Below are 15,316 nucleotides of genomic sequence, written 5' to 3' on the forward strand. Positions count from 1 at the left end.
AGTTTCAGCAGGGATGGGGTTTTGCCATTTTGGCCAGGCTGCTCTCGAATTCCTGACCCCAAGTGATCCACCCACCTCGGCCTCTCAAAGTGCTGGGATTATAGGCATGAGCCACCATGCCCAGCCTGATTTTTTTCAACTATTTAAAAATATTAAAACTATTAAACATTTTTGTGCAGCTTATAGGCTCTATGAAAACAGGTGGAGGGATCCATATGTCTCCCATATAGATACTATATGCCATGGTTTACAGAGCCCTGGTTAGGTTTTTGTTTGTTTGTTTGTGTGTTTTGTTGAGGCGGAGTCTCACTCTGTTGCCTAGACTTCAGTGCAGTGGTGCAATTTCGGCTCGTTGCAACCTCCGCCTCCCAAGGTTAAGCAGTTCTAGTGCCTCAGTCTCCCTAGTCTCTGGGATTACAGGTGTGCACCATCACACCCAGCTAATTTTTGTATTTTCAGTAGAGATGCGTTTTCGTCATTTTGGCCAGGCTGGTCTCGATCTCCTGGCCTCAAGTGATCTGCCTGCCTCAGCTTCCCAAAGTGCTGGGATTGCAGGCTTTAGCCACCATGCCTGAATCCTGGCTAGGTACGTTTAAGGTATAATGGCTATCAAGCCTGAAGTGGGAGGATCACTTGAGGCCAGGAGTTTAAGACTAGCCTGGGCAACATACCAACTAGAGAAATCCTGTCTCTACAAAAAAATTTTTTTTCTGTTTCTTTTTTTTTTTTTTTTTTTTGAGACGGAGTCTCGCTCTGTCGCCCAGGCTGGAGTGCAGTGGCCAGATCTCAGCTCACTGCAAGCTCCGCCTCCCGGTTCACACCATTCTCCTGCCTCAGCCTCCCGAGTAGCTGGGACTACAGGCGCCCGCCACCTCGCCCAGCTGGTTTTTTTTTTTTTTTTTTTTTTTTTTGTATTTTTTAGTAGAGACGGGGTTTCACCGTGTTAGCCAGGATGGTCTCGATCTCCTGACCTCGTGATCCGCCCGTCTCGGCCTCCCAAAGTGCTGGGATTACAGGCTTGAGCCACTGCGCCCGGCCGCAAGACGCTCTTTCTAAAAATTGTAAAAGATGTTTTGTTTTGTTTTGAGACAGAGTTTCACTGTGTCGCGTAGGCTGGAGTGCAGTGGGGCCGTCTCGGCTCACTGCAACCTCCGCCTCCCAGGTTCAAGCGATTCTCCAGCCTCAGCCTCCTGAGCAGCTGGGATTACAGGCATGTGCCACTACATCTGGCTAATTTTTGTATTTATAGGAGAGACCAGGTTTCACCACGTTGGCCAGGCTGGTCTCAAACTCCTGACCTCAGGTGATCTGCTCACCTCAGCCTCCCAAAGTGCTAGGATTACAGGCATGAGCCACCGTGCCTGGCCTTGCAAAAACTGTTAATGGCATTTTGATCGTAATTGTTGAATACTCCAAAAAAAATCGAATGCTTATACGTATGGTTGTTTTCGCTAGGACTGGGGGGCCTTGCAAACAATAGGTAGGTGCTTAGCAGTTACAACATAAGGCACTCAGTGCTTGATGAGCAGTACATAAATGTCATCATTAGGAAGAAAGAGAGGGAGAGAGGAAGAACATGGGAAAATTCAGGGCAATTGATCAGGTTGACCCCACCGCTGCTAAAAATCAGACGAGACCAGGCAGGGCACGGTGGCTCACACCTGTAATCCCAGCACTTTGGGAGGTCAAGGCCGGCAGATCACTTGAGGTCAGGAGTTCAAGACCAGCCTGGCCAACATGGCAAAACCCTGTCTCTACTGAAAATACAAAAATTAGCCAGGTGTGGTGGCATGTGCCTGTAATCCCAGCTACTAGGGAGGCTGAGGCAGGAGAATCACTTGAACCTGGGAGGCGGAGGTTGCAGTGGGCCAAGATCACACCACTGCACTACAGCCTGGGCAACCAAGCGAGACTCTGTTAAAAAAAAAAAAATTAGATGAGACCAACAAGACATCCATAGGTAATGCACCATGTTACTTTGCATGTTACTTTGCATATTACTTTTCCTGCCTCTTGGTAGACAGTTCCTAACATCACCGTGAGATCTCGGTGAAGGAGGAGTGGACATTGGGGTTGCTACAGTTTAATGATACCATTCTTCCCCCAGACAGAGATGTTCATCTTCCGCTCACATTTCTTTGAGTGTTTTTCCAACCCCTGCTGTGGGCTGCTGTTTACCCTCTGGGCACTTCTCCACTGAGCCACTAGGTAGCGCCATTGCTGCATAAATGAAACAAACTGGCCCAAGGTTAGAAAATGGTGTTCCCGGCCGGGCGCGGTGGCTCAAGCCTGTAATCCCAGCACTTTGGGAGGCCGAGACGGGCGGATCACGAGGTCAGGAGATCGAGACCATCCTGGCTAACACGGTGAAACCTCGTCTCTACTAAAAATACAAAAACTAGCTGGGCGAGGTGGCGGGCGCCTGTAGTCCCTCGGGAGGCTGAGGCAGGAGAATGGCATAAACCCGGGAGGTGGAGCTTGCAGTGAGTTGAGATCCGGCTCACTGCACTCCAGCCCGGGCGACAGAGCGAGACTCTGCCTCAAAAAAAAAAAAAAGATAAACAAAATGGTGTTCCCAGGCCAGGCGGGGTGGCTCAAACCTGTAATCCCAGCACTTCGGGAGGCTGAGGCGGGTGGATCACTTGAGGTCAGGAGTTCGAGACCAGCCTGGGCAACATGGTGAAACCCCATCTCTACTAAAAATACAAAAATTAGCCAGGCAGGGTGACACCCGCCTGTAATCCCAGCTACTCAGGAGGCTAAGACAGGAGAATCGCTTGGGAAGCGGAGGTTGCAGTGAGCCAAGATCACGACACTGCACTCCAGCCTGGGTCACAGGGTGAGACTCCATCTCAAAAAAAAAAAAAAAAAAAAAGGAAATAGTGTTCCTAAGGACTGAGAGGGGAAACTGAGGCACACAGACTGGAGTTGGGGTGTGGTTCGTCAAGAGAATGGGTCCAAATAATCTGTGAAGGAATCTCAGAAAGTCAAGGCAACTTATTATTATTATTATTAAAATTACTTATTCTAGTCCCACTTCCACATTTTCCACATACAGAAACCAAAGCTGAGAGGGGGAAGGTAACTATCCCAAAATCACCACGTTGGTTGGGGAGCAGCGTTGCCAGGGAAAACACAGGACATCCAGTGAAGTGTGAGTTTCAGACAAACGGGAGAATTTCTCAGTGTATGTCCCAAATATTGCACGAGACTTAGACTAAAACCTTATTCACTCTTTATCTTCAAATGTAACTGGGCATCCTGTATGATGATTTGCTAAATCTGACAACCCTCATGAGGGGTGAAATGAAGATTAGGAAAATAATTAAACGTAATTAAGAGAAAATGCCAAATGAAAACAACTCTATTCCCATTTTGCAGACAAGGGAATTGCACCTTAAGGAGGTGACTTGCCCCAAGGCTACACTCACAAGTGTCAGGGTCAGGATTTGAACCAGGTCCTGATTCCATAGGTCTCAACTTTACCGTTGTGGCTGGGAATACCCCCCAGTCCCACTCGTGTGTGTGCACGATCTGTCTTGAATATAACCCTCTCCCCGTCATGTCAGAGGGCCATTCCCCTCCCTGACATTGAAGGATCCCACCTTCAGCAGGCATCTCCTGTCACAGCAGACCCCCATGAGCCCAGATCCCTGGGACCTGGTGGCTGCCCTTATCAGATTCCCTGACATCCCCATCTTAAGACCCAAGTCTCACCGCCCTCGGGATCTGCAGTTGTGTTACAGGAAATGGGTCCTGATCCAGATTCAATGAGAGGGTTCTTGGATCTTGTGCAAGAAAGAATTCAGGGCGAGTCCATAAAGTGAAGGCGAGCTTTTTGTTTTGTTTTTTCTTTTTTCTCTTTTTTTTTTTTTTGAGATGGAGTCTCATTCTGGCACACAGGCTGGAGTGCAGTGGCGCGATTATGGCTCATTGCAACCTCCGCCTCCCGGGTTCAAGCTATCCTCCTGCCTCAGTCTCTTGAGTAGCTGGGATCACAGGTGCCCACCACACCCAGCTAATTTTTATATTTGTAGTACAGACGGGGTTTTACCATGTTGGTGAGTCTGGTCTTGAACTCCTGACCTCAGGTAATCTGCCCGCCTCGGCCTCCCAAAGTGCTGGATTACAGGCATGAGCCACCGCGCCAGGCCAAAAGCAAGTTCTTCAGGGAAGTAAAGATTTAAAAGAAGGGCTACTCCATAGACAGAGCAGCCCCGAGGGCTGCTGGTTGCCATTTTTATGGTTATTTCTTGATGATATGCTCAACAAGGGGTGGATTGTTCATGTCTTTCCTTTTTAGACCATATTAGGTAACTTGCTGATGTTGCCATGGCACTGGTAAACTGTCATGGCGCTGGTGGGAGTGTAGTAGTGAGAACAATCAGAGGTCACTCTGGTAGCCATCTTGGTTTTGGTGGGATTTGGCCGGCTTCTTTACTGCAACCTGTTTTATCAGGAAGGTCTTTGTGACCTGTGTCTTGTGCGACCTCCTGTCTCATCCTGTGACTTAGAATACCTTAACCATCTGGGTATGCAGCCCAGTAGGTCTCAGCCTCATTTTACCCAGCCCCTATTCAAGATGGAGTCGCTCTGGTTCACATGCCTCTGAGAGCTGTGCTCCTCGGGATCTCCTGACATCCTGCCCCCTCTGTCCCCAGCTCCTGGGCCCCTCTGCCCTCACTGCCATCGCTGTCTTCCTGAGCCTCCTCCCTCTGAATTTCTTCATCACCAAGAAGAGGAACCACCATCAGGTTCGGCTTTGGGGAAAGGGACGGACCAGGCAGGAAGTAGGGAGGAAGCCACAGGTCCTGGTGTGGGAGATGGGGAGGGGAGAGTTGAGTGCGAGCCCACATGTCTGGCTTTGTTCTTGTCGTCTATGAGCTGCCCATCACGCAGACCTGCACCCCCCCCCCGCCCCGTCACCATCTCCGTGGACGGTGGCTCCGTCCCTCTAGTGTTCAGGCCACAGGCCCTGGGTCAGTTCAATGCCTGTTTCTCTCACATCCCATCTGTCAGCTGATTTGCTTGGTGTCACCTTCAGAATGCATCCAGAATGTCACCCTTCCCAGCGCAGGCTCTCCAAACCCCATGGTCTCTAACCCAGGTCATAGCAGCAAGCCCCCGGCGCACTCCCCGCTTCTGCCCTCAGCCTCTCTCCACTCCCAGCCAGAGCAGACCTGTGCAAACCAAATATGTTGCACCCCTCCTCTACTCAGACCCACAGTGGCCCCATTTTCCTCAGACTGAGCCAAAAACCCACAGCGGCCCACCAGGCCCACCCTGAACTGGCCTCATTGCTTCCAACCTCACCTTCCACCCTTCTCCCTCCATTCCCTGCCTTCTCCCCAACATCCCCCATCCTCAAACCTGCCGGATTTCACACATCCCTCCAGGCCTTCGCTTTAGCTGTTCCCTCTGCCTGGATCACCCTCACTCCCAAAGACCCTCCGTCAACTCCCTCGCCACCCTCCGGCCAGGAAACAGCACGTCCCTCCCTCTCCTCCCAGCAGCAGCCTCTCCTTTGTCTGCCCTGGGTTCATTTTTGCTTTTTTTTCCTGGCACAGCACTTCCCACATCCTACAGGGCCCCGCAGGAAGCACCTGGCAGGGGTTGATTGCCTTGTTCTCCTTAGACTGGAAGCTTCGCTATAGCACAGGCCACTCTCTGTGGCAGACTCAGCTTCTAGTTAGTGCTTGGCAGGCAGAAGGTTCTCAATAAGTGTTGTGAACTATGGAAGAAAGGAGGGAGGGAAGAAGGGGAGGAGAGAGGAAGGGAAGAAGGAAAGGAGGGGAGGAAGGAGGGAGGGGAAGAAGAGAAAAGAAGGGAAGGAAGGAAAGATAGGAAAGGGGAGGAAGGACAGAGGGAAGGAGGGAAGGAAAGAATTGAGGGAGGAAAAGAAGGAATGAGGGAGAGAAGGAAGAAAGGAGGAGGGAGGGAAGGAAAGAAAAGGAAAGAGGGAAGGAAGAAAGGGAAGGACAGAAGAAAGGAGATAGGGAAGAAAGGAAAGAAAGGTGGGAAAGAGAGAGGGAGGGATGGGGGATGGAGGGAAGGAACTTATTTCCTCTCTTGGCCCAGCTGTCCCAACGTCCGTCTGTCACCTGGGCTGTTTCTCCATCTTCCTGCGTGGCCTCCTCTGAAACACTCTAGGCTGGCGCAGTGACTCACGCCTGTAATGCCAATACTTTGGGAAGTCGAGGCAGGCAGATCACCTGAGGTCAGGAGTTCAAAACCAGCCTGGCCAGCATGGCATAACCCTGTCTCCACTAAAAAATACAAAAATTAGCCACATGTGGTGGTGTGCACCTATAATCCCAGCTACTCAGGAGGCTCACGCCGGAGAATCGCTTGAACCCAGGAGGCGGAGGTTACAGTGAGCCGAGATTGCACCACTTCTCTCCAGCCTGGGCGACAGAGCGAGACTCTGTCTCAAAAAGAAAAACCTTCTCCAGGCAGCTGCCCCTCTGATGACACCCCCCGCCCCCAGCCCATGGTGAAGCACAGGAGATCCTGAATTCCTCTGCCTGACCGTAAAGCGCCAAGTGACCCTGCTCACGTGCTCCTCTGGCCACACTGAGTGTCCTCTGAGTCATGCTATTCCCTGTGCCTGCGTTTTTGCTGCCCCCCTTTCTCAAATCCCTTCCCTCCCTCTTCAGCTCCATCCCCCCATCCTCTGCCTGCTCAGCACCCACCTCCTGGTCATTTAAGATGTAGCTCAGGCTGTAATCCCAGCACTTTAGGAGGCTGAGGGCAGAGGATCACTTGAGCTCAGGAGCTCGAGGCCAGCCTGGGCAACATAGTGAGACCCCAACTCCACAAAAAATGTAAAAGGTTAAAAAACAGATGTAACTTGGGCATCAACCACCTCCAGGTAGCCTTCCTGACAGTGCCATACCCAGGTGGGCTCAGGCTGCCTCTGTTCTCCGGGCATCAGAGGCTTCCTCTGTGGGGCGCATTGTCTCGGGGGCAGGTCCTGCAGAAATCCAGGTACAGGATGATGGTGATTGGACCAGGACTGAGGGACTGAGACGCTGAGAGGCAGACAGGTTTGGGACGCAGCTTGGCAAGATGAATGGGATTTGCTGAAGGGTGGCTGTCAGGGTGCAGGGAAGAATTCTTATCTGTCCCTGTCTTCATCTCTCTTTTTCCCTCTGATCCCAGGAAGAACAAATGAGGCAGAAGGACTTGCGGGCACGGCTCACCAGCTCCATCCTCAGGAACTCGAAGACCATCAAGTTCCATGGCTGGGAGGGAGCCTTTCTGGACAGAGTCCTGGGCATCCGAGGCCAGGAGCTGGGCGCCTTGCGGACCTCCGGCCTCCTCTTCTCTGTGTCACTGGTGTCCTTCCAAGTGTCTACGTTTCTGGTGACGTCACTCTAGTCTCTATCTGAGCAGCACTGGGGAAGGAGTGCAGGGTTGGGGACAGGATGAGATAGATGGAGCTCCCCAGATCCTACCACCCTGTCCGTCAAAACCCACTCATTCTGGATCCTGTTCTCTGAGGGTCCCTGCTGTCTTCTGCAAGAATGAATTAATCACATTATTCTAGCAAAGGTGGCAGTGGCTGGTAAAGTCTGCTGAACTCTCAGAGAATTCCAGGCTTCTACCGATGTGGGCAGGAGGGTGCAGGAGGGGCGGCAGAGTTAGAATCCTGGGTCTGAGTGTCTTCCCTGATGCTGGCCAGCAGATGTCCATAGCCACCCCGTCACTGGACGTGATCCTTGTCCTGCCATTCTGTAATTTACGTCAGCTTGCTGTCAGAACAACCTTCCTAAACCACAACTTTAAAAATTTTGATATATAGGCTAGGCACGGTGGCTCATGCCTGTCATCCCAATACTTTGGGAGGCCGAGGTGGGTGGATCACCCGAGGTCAGGAGTTCGAGACCAGCCTGGCCAACATGGCGAAACCCTGTCTCTACTAAAAATATAAAAATTAGCCGGTTGTGGTGGTGGGCGCCTGTAATCCAGCTACCTGGGAGGCTGAGGCGGGAGAATCACTTGAACTCGGGAGGCAGAGGTTGCAGTGAGCCAAGATCATGCCACTGCACTTCAGCCTGGGCCACAGAGCAAGACTTCATCTTAAAAATAAAAGGACTACAAATGGCACCGACATCTAGAGCCCTCAAGTGCTGCTCCTGCTGCAATTGTAGAGTCATCTTCCAAGGGACTCTAGAATCATAAGTTCCACCATGTCTAGAATAACAACAGTGCTGCCAAGATCAGAATCTCTGCTGTCTCCCAATGCCTGGAACCTAGAGGCATTAGGGTTCTCCCCTAGGCTCTAGTGATGCCTAGAGCCACGGGGCTGCACACTCATCGCCTTTAGCAATGCACTGTGTCTTTGGAAGGACCTTGCGTAGCCTATGACTGAGGAGAGGACGTGTGTTAGCAGGATTGGGAGTGGAATCTATGGAGGGAAGAACATGGCGGATATGGCGGTGGGCCACATGGATGCTGCAGGCACCACAGCTTGCCTGGGCTGCCTTATCCATGCTTGCGTGTCTCACTGTGGCCCCATGTGTTCCCCTCCCCCGAACCCCCAGGTCGCACTGGTGGTGTTTGCTGTCCACACTCTGGTGGCCGAGAATGCTATGGATGCAGAGAAAGCCTTTGTGACTCTCACGGTTCTCAACATCCTCAACAAGGCCCAGGCTTTCCTGCCCTTCTCCATCCACTCCCTCGTCCAGGTGAGGTGGGTGCAGGGGCTGGAGCCATCCTGGGAGAGTGCGTGGGCTACACCTGGCTCCAGCTTCCCTACGCCTGCCATTTGCAGAGGAGAGGGAAGACAGAGTGGGAGGGAGACGGTTGGTGTGGAGCTGGAAAAGAGGCAAGTAGGGGCAAGAACAGAGGTAAATAAGTAAATAAATAAATATTTATTTATTTAGGATGGAGTCTCACTCTATCACCCAGGCTGGAGTGCAGTGGCATGATCTCGGCTCACTGCAACCTCCACCTCCCGGGTTCAAGTGATTCTCCTGCCTCAGTCAACCAAGTAGCTGGGACTACAGGTGTATGCCACCATGCCAAGCTAATTTATTTTTTTGTATTTTTAGTAGAGACGAGTTTTCACTATGTTGGCCAGGCTGGTCTTGAACTGCTGACCTCAGGTGATCTGCCCACCTTGGCCTCCCAAAGTGCTGTGATTACAATGAGCCACTGTGCCCAGTCTTGTTTGTTTGTTTGTTTGTTGAGACAGGGGCATCTGACTCTGTCACCCAGGCTGGAGTACAGTGGTGCGATCTCAGCTCACTGCATTCTCAAACTGCTAGACTCATGTGATCCTTCCACCTCCCAGCCTCCTGAGTAGCTGGGACTACAGGCATGGGCCACCACATACAGCTCATTTTTAAATTTTTTGTAGAGATGAGTCTTGCTGTGTTCCCCAGGTCTTGAACTCCTGGCCTCAAGTGATCCTCCTGCACTTGGCCTCCCAAAGTGCTGGGATTACAGGCATGAGCCGCTGCACCTGACCTAATCTCTATTTTAACAACTGGTCTCTTTCTTCCCCAAAGATGGGTTTGTGACTGGGAGAGCGCCCCCAGGTGGACAACATTTGAAATTGTTCCACATAATGACTTGATAATCTTATTGGAAAAGCCACCATCCTTTTCCCAGATCTTGTCTACAGAATGGCAGCTGGCTTGTTCCAGTGTCACTGATTAGTAGGAGCGAGGAGGTGGGAGATCGCCACCATCAAGGTCACCACTGGGGTTGCATCGTTTCCCACGAACTAGAAAGCTTTGTCCTCACACCTCCTGTGCACAGAGCTATGTGCAGAGAGCTTGGTAGATAGGAAACTGTTGCCACACATCTTGAGACACCGACACCCAAAGCTGGAGTTCTTTGCTCTTCTTGCTGGGTGACCTGGGGCTTCGGTTTTCCTAGGCCCGGGTGTCCTTTGACCGCCTGGTCGCCTTCCTCTGCCTGGAAGAAGTTGACCCTGATGCCGTGGACTCAAGTTCCTCTGGAGGCTGTGAGTGCTGAGTCTGGCAGGAGGGGTGTGGGAGGGATGGGGGATGTGGGGGCTGCCCCAGCCCATAATGGCAAGCCAGCATCAGCACTGGGGGGAGATGGGGGCTGCGCGCAATGGATGGCACGTGCAGATCACGCCATCTGCGTGTCACTTGGAAGCAGGCACAGTGCTTCCGTTCTTTCTGCTAGCCGTTCAGCGACCACTCACCAAGCACCCACTTGGTGCCATCCTGGGTGTACAACAGGGAACACTCTAACACAGTAGTCCCCAAGCTTTTTGGCACCAGGGACTGGTTTTGCGGAAGACAGTTTTTCCATGGACCAGGGTGAGGCGCGTGGTTTGGGGATGATTCAAATACATTCCAATTGTACACTTTATTATTATTACATTATAATATAAAATGAAATAATTACACAACTCACCATAATGCAGAATCAGTGGGAGCCCTGAGCTTGTTTTCCTGCAACTAGATGGCCCCATCTGGGGGTGATGGGAGACAGTGACAGATCATCAGGTATTAGATTCTCATCAGGAACACGCAATCCAGATTCCTCGCGTGCACAGTTCGCAAGTGTTCACGCTCCTATGAGAATCTATTGCTGCTGCTGATTTGGCAGGAGGCGGAGCTCAGGCGGTTGATGGGAGTGATGGGGCATGGCTGTAAACACAGATGACACTCTGCTCACCTGCCCTGCACTCACCTCCTGCTGTGTGGTCCAGTTCCTAAGAGGCCACAGACTGGTACCAGTCTGTGGCTGGGGGTTGGGGACTCCTGTAACAGACCAGGTCCGTGTCCTCATGCAGAAAGTCCAAGGTGATAAGCACGGCAACATTCTGATCAAGCTAGAAAATAGCAACATTTCAAGCACCATTGCATGATGAGACTCACCAAGCTCAAGTTACCTGGGCTTCCCCCTCCACCCCATCCTTTTGTTACCCCACAGGCCAAGCCACCCTCCCCCTTATACTGAAAAACCTGGGCAAACTGTGTACCTGGAAAACACCCACGTAGTGGTTAGAAGCCTAGCCTGTGGCATTGAACTGCCCAGGTCCAAATCCCAGCCCCAGCACTGACTAGCTGGGTGATCCTGACAAGTAGATCGTCTCTCTGAGCCTCAGTGTTCCCATCTCCAAAATGGGCATGTTAATCATCGTAGCAGCTAATTGTGAGGATGGATTTAATTGATCTGGGCTAAGTCATGAGAGCTTTGATTTTTAGAAAATCTTTCAGGCGATTCTAACTATGTGTTAAGGATCAAGAACCACTAATCTAATTACACTTGTTGTCACGGTGAAATAATAATAATTAATAATAATATATATTTTTTTGAGACGGAGTCTCGCTCTGTCATCCAGGCTGGAGTGCAGTGGCGCAATCTCAGCTCACTGCAACCTCCGCATCCCGGGTTCAAGCAATTCTCCTGCCTCAGCCTCTCAAGTAGCTGTGATTACAGATGCCTGCCACCACGCCTGGCTAATTTTTGTATTTTTTGCTAGAGACAGGGTTTTGCCATGTTGGCCAGGCTGGTCTTGAACTCCTGACCTCAAGTGATCCCCCCGACCTCTGCTTCCCAAAGTGCTGGGATTACAGGCATGAGATACTGTGCCTGCCACAGTGAAATTGATAACACCCCCTTCACTCTGGGAAGCTGGGGTTCGATGATAATTTATGTCAGAAGTCCACTAACTTTTTCCATCAATGACCAGATTGTGCATATTTTAGGCTTGGGGGCCACACAGTCTCTGTCACAACTGCTCAAAGCAATATAGAAATGAATGGATGTGGCTGTGTTCCAATAAAATTTTATTCACAAGAATAGGCAGCAGGCAGGATTTGGTCTCTGGGCTACGGTTTGCCTCCCCCTGGATTATATAGCCATGGGACACGGAGAGAATAAGAACCCTGCAGGGTCACACACAAGCCAGTGAGTAGCAGGAAAATGTGTTCACTGGGAGAGATTTCTTCCTGCAGCCTCTGTCCCTGGTAGGGATAGTGCCTGGGGACCTCTCCAACGCAGAGGCCAGCCAGATCAGAGGTCTCCTGTAACTGGCCTCTTGTGCCCCGCAGCTGCCGGGAAGGATTGCATCACCATACACAATGCCACCTTCGCCTGGTCCCAGGAGAGCCCTCCCTGCCTCCACAGGTACAGAACAACACCCGTGGTAACCGGCCTCATGATTTCAGGGAGAAGATGTGTGGGGCTCCTGCCACCTCCTGAGAGGTGGTGCAGGTTTCCAGCCTGGGACTGGAGGGTGGGTTAGGCTGGGCTGGGGCTCTGCCGGGGAGGTTCCCAGGATGCACCTATATCTCCTGCAGGTGGGGACCTGCACAGCATAGACCAGTATCTCCTGCAGATGGGGACCAGTGCATCTGAGCCTCCCCTATCACGGGGAGACACCCCTCTGCTCCCAGGCTGACCAACATGATGCCAAGGGAGGGCTGGCCAAGAGGAGCCCCAAGGTTCAGCCCCATCAGCTGTGCTCACTTCTGTGCCTTCTATATCAGTCCGAGGCCATGATCACCTACAGCCCCCAACTCTATGGCTTGGTCTGTGTGGCCAAACGTCTCAGCCAGCCCTGAAACTCCCTGAGAAGGAAGGAATATGCCCTGGGCAGTGTTTGTATTGGTTGTCATTCACTCCGTTCATCGACAGAGTGCTACCTATTAGCCCCGCTCTGTTCTAGGTATTAGGGATAGGGTGAAGGAAACAGACAAGGGTGCTGCTCTCTTGGGGTGACATGCTGATAGAGGTGAGGCCCAAACAGGAAGCCAGAGCAAGGGGACAGAGCACGATGCCATGTCTGGTGACGGAAGACTTGGCCTTCAAGCCAAGATCATAAGGAAGGAGCGTCTGGGAGAAGAGCTGTCTTTTTTTTTTTTTTTTTTTTTTTTGGAAACAGAGTCTTGCTCTGTGATGCAGGCTGGAGTGCAATGGCATGATCTCGGCTCATGGCAACCTCCACCTTCCGGGTTCAAGCAATTCTCCTGCCTCAGCCTCCCGAGTAGCTGGGATTACAGGCACATGTTACCACACCCAGCTAATTTTTGTATTTTTAGTAGAGATGGGTTTTACTAAAACCCATGTTGGTCAGGCTGGTCTCCAACTCCTGACCTCAAGTGATCCACCTGCCTCAGTTCCCAAAGGACTAGGATTACAGGCATGAGCCACCATGCCCGGCCTGGGAGAAGAGCCTTCTAGGTGGAGGGAATGGCGTTTACAAAGGTCCTGGGGCAGGAGGGTGCCTGGACCTGGGTTTCTCAACCTCAGCACGGTTGATACGTTGGGCTGAAACTTCTTTGTTGGGGGCTGTCCTGTGCATTGTGGGATGTTTAGCAGACCCCCAGTCTCACCCACTAGATGCCAGCAGCACCCCCTACCAGTTGTGACATCCAAAAATATCTCTAGATCTTGCCAAATGACTCCTGAGGGATGCAGTCACCCCCAGGTGAGAACCACTGACCTATTGTGTTCAAGAAACAGCAAGGAGGTCAGCATGGTCTAGGCCGAGCAGGAGGTGGGAGACGTCATTCATGATCGTCAGGACTTTGGCTTTGACCCTCAGTGAAATGGGAGAGCTGGCAGTTTAGCTGGGAAGTGTCATGATCTGACTTGGGTTTTAACAGATCCCTTTGGTCACTGGGTGGAGGATGGGCTGCAGACACGGACAGGAGTGGGGTGGGACCAAGAGCAAGGGGAGGGAGGGAGGGAAGAGCCTATTTATTACAAGAGCCAAAGCAGGAGGCCAGGCTGGTGAAACCCTCAGGCTATAGTCAATTCTGTGTGTGTTTGAATGTGGGTTGACATGCAGGCGTGTGTGTGCATGGTGTGCATGTGTGCACACCTGTACGCGTGTGAGTATGGATTGGGTATGTGCATGCACTTGTGTGTGTGTGTGTGTGTGGATGTGTGCCCACATTGTGTGTGTTGCTGTGCACGCTAGCATGCTTGTATGAGTGTGCAAATGTGCATGCATATGTGCACGCTTTGTGTGCATGTGTGGGTGTGTACATGCAGAGATGTGCACAGGATGGTTGCTCGAATAGCTAGACAAGGACTGGGAAAAGGAACGGTCCCCACAGGTCCTCTTGGAGACTCCCAGAGCAGGAAAGCCCGGCTGCATCTGGGGCTCATCCTTCCTCACAGAGGCGGGTCGAACCCTAACCAAGGTCATGTCATGTCTCCCCTCTTGCGTGACCAGAATAAACCTCACCGTGCCCCAGGGCTGTCTGCTGGCTGTTGTCGGTCCAGTGGGGGCAGGGAAGTCCTCCCTGCTGTCCGCCCTCCTTGGGGAGCTGTCAAAGGTAGACGGATTCATGAGCATCAAGGTGAGACCACCCCCCACCCGTCGGCTAGGATGTCCCCGTTCTGAAAGTCCCCCTTCCTCGCTGCCTTCCCATCCCTCCCCATTCCAGCCAAGCTCACTTTCACCGATTCTCTCCACCTCCCACCCACCACTGAGAGCCCAGCTCCCACTGCTCCTCAAAAGCTATCCCACCTCTGTCCCCATCATCCTCCTGTGACCAAAGTAAGCTGTGTTTTAGGGTGCTGTGGCCTATGTGCCCCAGGAGGCCTGGGTGCAGAACACCTCCGTGGTCGAGAATGTGTGCTTCGGGCAGGAGCTGGAGCCAGCCTGGCTGGAGAGAGTCCTAGAGGCCTGCGCCCTGCGGCCAGATGTGGACAGCTTCCCCGAGGGAGTCCACACTTCAATTGGGGAGCAGGTGAGAGTTTCGAGGTCTTTTTGTGACAGGGAAACACTGCAGTTGGGGGTCATTTGGTTTCCTAACTCATTGTGGGCAGTATGATGGAGAAATGGGGGCAGTGGTCAGGGAAGCGGGGGAGAGAAACGGCTCAGCTCAGGATCAAGCACATGCTAGGTGCTCAATATATAATCATTAATCGGTAAGTAGAAGTAGACACAAAGAAAGAGGCAGGGAGTTGTGCCAGGGATTGGCGGTGAGGGGCTCTCTGACAGCTGAGAGTGAGAAGACCTAGACTCCTGTCTTACTCAGCCCTGCCTTGCTGGGTGACGTTGGTCTAATTGCTTCCCCTCTCTGGGCCTCACCAAAGGGTCTGGAGAGAGAAGTTCAAGAAACAGGATATATGCATCTGGAGCTATGGATTGGACAGGGGTTGGCAAACTGTGACCCCCAGCCAAATCCAGCCCACCACTTGTAGTGTTTTGTCTTGTTTTGTTTTGGAGATGGAGTCTCGCTCTGTTGTGCAGGCTAGAGTGCAGTGCTGCAATCTCGGCTCACTGCAACTCCACCTCCACGTTCACGCAATTCTCGCACCTCAGCCTACTGAGTAGCTGGGATTACAGGCGCATGCCACCACACCT

At 52.0% G+C, this 15,316-nt stretch overlaps 1 protein-coding gene across 3 annotated transcripts in view; it reads left to right on the top strand.

Annotated features, from left to right (window-relative positions):
* ABCC6 (ATP binding cassette subfamily C member 6) overlaps positions 1-15,316 on the top strand; it is a 76,784-nt gene that overhangs the window by 28,922 nt on the left and 32,546 nt on the right. For all 3 annotated transcript variants that reach the window (XM_033235624.1, XM_033235625.1, XM_033235623.1), the window contains exons 11-17: positions 4,662-4,754; positions 7,162-7,365; positions 8,547-8,690; positions 9,889-9,976; positions 12,045-12,120; positions 14,177-14,303; positions 14,520-14,696. In XM_033235624.1, the coding sequence (XP_033091515.1) occupies positions 4,662-4,754; positions 7,162-7,365; positions 8,547-8,690; positions 9,889-9,976; positions 12,045-12,120; positions 14,177-14,303; positions 14,520-14,696 (909 nt within the window). The remainder of the gene's footprint in view (positions 1-4,661; positions 4,755-7,161; positions 7,366-8,546; positions 8,691-9,888; positions 9,977-12,044; positions 12,121-14,176; positions 14,304-14,519; positions 14,697-15,316) is intronic.

The sequence above is a fragment of the Trachypithecus francoisi genome, unplaced genomic scaffold (assembly GCF_009764315.1).
Source record: "Trachypithecus francoisi isolate TF-2019V2 unplaced genomic scaffold, Tfra_2.0 Lachesis_group15, whole genome shotgun sequence".
In the NCBI taxonomy this organism is placed as follows: Eukaryota; Metazoa; Chordata; class Mammalia; order Primates; family Cercopithecidae; genus Trachypithecus; species Trachypithecus francoisi.